The 6,745-nt window shown below is 38.1% G+C and overlaps 1 protein-coding gene across 1 annotated transcript; it reads left to right on the forward strand.

The window, feature by feature from the left end:
• The first annotated feature begins 1,369 nt into the window (after positions 1-1,369).
• On the forward strand, positions 1,370-4,180 carry admb (adrenomedullin b). The gene is made up of 4 exons (XM_070831175.1): positions 1,370-1,485; positions 2,156-2,290; positions 2,662-2,906; positions 3,261-4,180. Exons 1-4 carry the CDS (start codon positions 1,382-1,384, stop codon positions 3,302-3,304), a joined length of 528 nt encoding a protein of 175 aa, XP_070687276.1. The 5' UTR covers positions 1,370-1,381; the 3' UTR covers positions 3,305-4,180.
• The last annotated feature ends 2,565 nt before the right edge of the window (positions 4,181-6,745 follow it).

Below are 6,745 nucleotides of genomic sequence, written 5' to 3' on the forward strand. Positions count from 1 at the left end.
GCACTTCTGATGCCTCTAAGTTTCTGATTTTTCTATCTGAAAATCACTCTGTAGATCACAAGGATGACGTCAATGCATGTTAATTTTTATACATGCAGAGCAGAACTGCCCTTGTTTAAAATGCTTGGTAGTAACTACCGGTGTGTTTAAGTACCACTCAGAATGAATAAACTGGTCATCTGGAGGTGCACCAGTTCAATAAAAAGCACATTTCCCTTTGTAAATTTTCAGTGCGTGCAGTTGCTGTAACAACACAGCACTGCTTTGAATATACTTAGACTTTTGTAGCTATTTACAATCACAGATGGCTAACTCAGAATGAGGCAAAGCCATCCAAAAACACATTTCCTTAAGAATTAATTCAGCTATTAACAACATTTACACCTGACTTAAGTGCCTTAAAGCATGCATGGCCAATGAGGGAACCCTTATAACTCTGAAAAAAACAAGTTGAGACAATTATTAAAAGACAAAAAGCATGAAAATGGACTTGGTGCACATAAGTCTCCCATTTGCACAGCAAAAAAATAAACCTTTGAGGGGGAAAACAGTTTTGTAGGTCAATTTATGAAACCCCAAATTGCACGAAACCAATTCTTTCAACATTTCTTTACAAAATGGAAACAAAAGGGATGTATTAGACCAGAATTAAGATTTACACAAACTAAGAAGAATTTGTCACGCCATTTTTGGATTTGCTGACCTAATTATGATCTGTATCTGCATGGTTTTGGTTTGACTGTCTACATGTGGGGTGGACGGGGTTGACATGAACTGTCCCACAGTCCCTCCCACTGGGTCTGGCATTCAGGTACAGTTCCCTCCCTCCCTCTATAAAGCCTCTCATGTAAGCAGTGTAAACCTCAGACTTCAACTCATGGTAAACTCTTTACAGACTTGGGAAAAAAAAAAAACTAACTCTGCTAAACAGTACACAACACACTTGGATGTGCATCATACATTTTCTACACGTTTCAAGGTAGAGCTTGAGGTAAGTGACTTTATTTATAGATTATTTCTATATTAGTTCTAAAAGATTACTGAAGAATTCTTTTTACGTATTTGAGAATGTAAATTGATGGCCTGTCAAATTTGGGGCAGGAGTTTTAAGGACCACTAGCTGACTAAAGATTTCAATTTATAATCAGTGATTTTGAGTGTCCTGATTACTGGAGGTTTCTTCAATAATCCACTTTACAAATCCATTAATACTGATTTTTAATTGACAAACCAGACTGTTATTGTTAATCAACCTGCTGTGCAGCTGCAAAGGTTATTCACTGCTGTCTTACAATAATCAATCACCAGTTGTGGCAGCAGTTCAAAGCTAACCTCCTACATTAAATCTCTTTGTCTTTACCACTGACAGCCACCAGCCAAAATGAGATTAACCCTGCACACTGTCATCTGCTGCTGTATTTTCACCACTGTCCTGCCACTGGTGAAAGGTGCCACAGGGGAGCTCAACACTAGCCTGAAAAAAAGGTGAGCTGCCTGATCAACAAGCGGTGTGAGAACATTGTGTTCACTCTACAGAAAAAGCTTCATCTTTCTGTTCTTCAGGATTTAAATCAGGTGCTCGTCCTCAATAACACATTTATGTCAAATTCTGTCTGTTAGTAAATTAGAGCAAGTGTAGAAAATCTCTGCAAAATTTCAGTTTTGTAACAGCTTGACAGATATTGGATTTCTGAGACCAATATTCAAAGATACTTAAGTCTTACAAATCTGATAACTATATTGACCAGTGCTTAAACATATAGAAACAATGTTTGATAAGGTTAATGTTCCTTAAGTTGGTCACTACAGAGCATTGATTAAATGTCATGAGCAGGTCATTTAACAAATGAAAAATACATTTGTCAGATGTTCTCAGTGGACAATATCATGACAACTAGCTCAAATGTGATTGTCTGTACAGCAATATTGTATTACTCATTAGACATACATGTCGACATCAATCAATCTGTGATACCCTAATATCAGCCGATAAAAACCATAAACCATAAACCTTAAACCATAAAGCTTTTATTTACAGTGGCATCAAATGAAATGATCTCATATTTAGGATGCATGATTCTGTGTCATACTCTGATATCATCACTACATTAGTGTCAGTGTCTGCGCTCACAACCTCTGACCTTCTTTGTGGCAGGTTTAGAGTATGGCTGCAGAGCCGTATGAAGAGAGATCTGCACCACAGTTTAGTGACAAGTGAGGAGCAGTGCTCTGACATCCATGTTGGACCCCAGCAGGACGAGAATGCAAAAACTGACTCACCTGAAACAAGGTAAGCAGAAAAGCTGTATTTACAGTGAACAGATAGATAAACATAGGGAGAGGGAAAAGTGTATGGAATGTAACCAAAGGTCCCTGTTGATCCAGGGGCATTGCTGCTACATGTTATGCCTGTTATGATTAGGAGACCTCAGTATTTGTAAAGTGTTTGAAGGTGCTTAAAGGTGCTGCATTTAAATGTCCCAAATGCAATGTCCACCATAAGACATTTTTAAGACGGTGGCTAAGTGAAGACTGGATAATCTAGGATTCACAGTGATTGATTAGGATTCACAGTTTCAAAATATTATGTGCAGCCAGGTCAAATTTAACAGCCCTGGACTGCCTGACAATAGAGCATAAATATTTCTTTTCTTTTTCCAGTTTTGGACTACATATCAGACCTAGGAGGTCAATGTCATCCAAATCATCCGGCTGCGTCCTGGTCACATGTGCATACCACGACCTGCTCTACCGGCTGCACCAGATTTCAAGCAACAAGCAGAAAGAGGTCAATGCCCCTGAGAAGAAGCTTAGCTCGAACGGCTATGGTCGCCGCCGCCGCTCACTTCAGGATGTCACTCAACTTGCCCTCCAGATAGGAAGACAACGACGGAGCACTGAAGCTGGTCAGCGAGTCCGCAGACACAAAAGCACACGCACAGTGGCCTAAGACAGGCATGGAAAGGCAAAGGAGAATCCTTGTTGGGGTCATTTGCTCACAGCAGATGAAGATAAGTCCCCTCAGATGTTTTATTCCAAAGATTTACACTAGATATGCAGAAAGAACAGATGCTACACGTGTACAGTCCATCAGAAGACTTGCTCTGATCCCTCTGGATGAAAGAGAGATTCCATTAATAGAAACTGTTAGCGCATGTTTAGGAGCAGGTTTCAGTGTGTCAAGTGTTCAAGTGTGTGATTTATGGATGAATTCAAGCCAGACCAGTGCGACTTGACAAGAATGTCTGTCTCTTCTTCAGCCTCCAAAGAGTGCTTGGCAGCTGAGATAGAAGACAATTCCTGAAGATCTTCTCTGACATACCCATGAATCGAGGAGGAACCTAGGCCGCGATGGGGGTGGAGTTTTTTTCTCAAGAGACTGACATCACTGGACCCCAAAGTGCGACAAGTGGGCTCCTCTCACAAGATAACTGAATGTGGTGAACTGCCTGTCAAGTGCAATTTATACTATATGTACTAGGCTTATACATTGTTAAAATATGTGATTATCAGCTTGTATATAAGGATATATAAAGCGACCTTATATTTAAGCATACAATATAACTATATTTTTATACAGCCAAAATACATATCAAACATGTCTTTTATATTAACTTCAATGAAGTATATTAACTGTGTAAATAATTATCTTGTCCTGTATTCTTCATGTGAATGAAGCCTCTTCTCACTGAGTTATGTGTTATAACAACTGTCATTATTCTGATTGTACCTAATTGGAACTTAATACTATATTGTATTAGAGATGTTTTCATGGCATTTGTATGATGATTTTTGCCATGGAAAGTGATGGAGAGCCTCTTTTTGTTATGAAGTAAAAGAAGCGATGGGCTGAAAGTGTTATGCTGCCATCTAGCTTTACAGTAGGCAACATGTAGCAACTGCAGGCAAAGCTGCTTAAAAAATAAATAAATAAATAAATCAGTGCCGCTTCAACAAAGCACTTTGCTTTGTTTTATGCTGTGTTTCATCTTAAAAGCCTTAATTTTCAAATGTATCCGCTTCTTTGTTGGAATGCAATAAATCCTAATTTACTCACAGTTCAGCTGCCATTACTTGACATGGTATGATGTAGCATGATTTATATCTTGTTGTGGAGAATATGGCAGGAATTGTAATAGTTTTCAGCTGTCTGCGGTGTCCATGTTTTTGAAATAAATGAATGAGTACAACTATGAAAAGAACTCAAAGTAACTTTGAAGTTATTTGGTGACCTAATGTCAAATATTTTGTTTGTGCATGTGTGTGTTCATGTGAGGAGCACAACATATGTTCCTTCTCATCTTATAATGGAATGAGTGAGTTTTGCAGACTCAAAAATAGATATGAACCAATGGGGTGCATTCTTTTCCAAAAATAATACATGGTTCATCAGCTGCACCGCCTAAAAGAAATCTACTGAAATTAAATTTGCCTTGGGTCAACATGTTCCTGAAATTGTGTAATCCTGAATTATGTTTTGGCAAAGAGAACCCAAGTTTTGATGAATGGAGTGAAAAGAGCAACATGCTCCTCTTCACATCAGGAACACTCAAATGAGGCCCAAGTAAAGATATTAATCACTATGGAATTTGACCTGCGCTGTGTGCAGAGTGTTCACACTGCCCCGTCATTACAAACAATTTCACCATAAATCCAGTTATTTTCATCAAAGCATCTAAACCTCCCCCTTCGGAATGAGTACGTTAAAAACATACAAATTAATAAAATGAATGGTTTGAATAAAACACTATGGGACTAAATTAGGGATGGGCCATGATTTTCGAAAATTCGTTCAATTAAATTTATACGACTATTGTCTTGTAAAAAGTATATTTTCCTCCATTTTCACTGATGCTCAGTAGTACGTCTCTGATTTTTCGTTGTTTGGGTAGCCTGAGTCCCATTTTATTCAGTCCATCTTTCCGCGAGAAGCTAGAGTAGAAGTAGAAGCTGTGTTAGCTTAGCTCTTATCCCGGCTCTCTCTCCATCAGGAAACATTGTACGTAAATAACCTAGTTACTGTTTTTAGACCATAAGACCTCTTTGCAATTATAAGAACTTTAAATCAGCCTCAGCCAGCTTAATTCAAATTCAACAGTGTCTTTATTAAAATACTAAAATATTAAATTATTTTGTAATGGAAAAGTCAAGGCCTAGGTCCAGATATAAAATCTTGATCCAGCCATGAGGGGGAAGATTTCCTTTACTGTCCAGATGGTGGCATTATAAGCCTTATTCTACCACACTGGAAGCACATAAGCCCCAGCTTGAAAGGCCGTATGTAGTCCACTGACAAATCTGTACCACTAATGTTCAGGTTTTGATAAGGTATACAACAAAGATAACTGTACAGTAAAGTAGATTCAGCAAAGTTATTAATTACCAGTTGTTTCACATTGCAGCGGAGCTCCAGAGTGACCATTTAGCTGCATTTTGCAACCATTTTTGGAGACAGTGCTACTAAATTTTATAACTAGGATCACCAGTGTGACATACAAATACACTCCATTTTCATTAATTATTTTTTCAAAATAAATACATATGGAGATATTATGAAATAAATTTGACATTTAGCGTGGAAATAATGGGCCTTAAACACATATAGTACTGCATTTCTGAATGTTGTGGTGTTATTACAGCATGAAGAGAAAAAAAACAGGTGAGTCTGGGAACCTGTAATCCTGACCGGCAGAACCTAAATCGCCTCACAACACCTCAGTGATACATAATGCTTTAGACTTTAGTGATATTCATTCTTTAATGCTGTGTGGTTATGTTTCTACATTTATATGCACTGTTTCTGAACTTTCTCTGTCTTACGTTTGGTATTTTAGCTCAGACAAAAAGTCCATTAAGCTAACAGAACAACACATGAAAACAGACAAGTCTGCAAAGTTTCCACAGGTGTGACAAAATATTCCCTTTGCAATATGCGATTTATCACCTGGTATCAGAAAAAAGTCGCACATGCTGATTAAGCAGCAGTTAATTATTCATTATTGTCTATATATATGTTTTCTTCTTTAGAGTTGCTTTATTACTCATTTAATGTGCAGGGTATCAGTGTGTAACTACAGATGTTGCAGTGTACCAATCGGCTGATGTGTGTCTTGATAAGCAGCAGTTTGTGTTTATTTTTAGCTTTCGCAGACCAGAAGTGATGCTGGCCATGCTGTTCATTATAATGCCAGGAGAGTAAATTTGTTACTAAATTATTTATCAGTAATATACTTAAGATAGAAAAAACATGAATGCATGTCGATTCAAGTGGTGCTCTTAAATGTTGTGCTAAAATTCTCAGTAGGGAGCACCAGTGCTGCTAGAGGAAACAGTTACTCTGGAGCCCTGCATTGCAGTGATGTCAACAAGCACCTTTGGGTGTTTTTGGTCATTCGACATCAGGCACTGCTAAGGTCAGGGTGAACAGACCCTGAACTATGTCAGAGCGGGACAAAAGGTCAAGGCAAACTTTTGTGAACTCTCATTTCTGTGATTGTCTGAACTCTCTTCTCTTTAAAAGGGAAGGGGAAGCCCTGGTTTAAAAATACTCCTCCTTATATTTAGATAACAGATGCTGTCTATAAATATTATTTGACACAGCACATTTTTCTGTAATTGTTTCCCCTAAAGTGACCATCAGGTTTGTTTTTCCTGCACGATGAACTGCACATACCAGGAGGGGTGTGGTCTATACATACTCTACATACTCTTGAAACAGTAACAGAAGTAGTGGTGCAATTACAAG

Source organism: Pempheris klunzingeri, chromosome 5 (assembly GCF_042242105.1).
Source record: "Pempheris klunzingeri isolate RE-2024b chromosome 5, fPemKlu1.hap1, whole genome shotgun sequence".
In the NCBI taxonomy this organism is placed as follows: Eukaryota; Metazoa; Chordata; class Actinopteri; order Acropomatiformes; family Pempheridae; genus Pempheris; species Pempheris klunzingeri.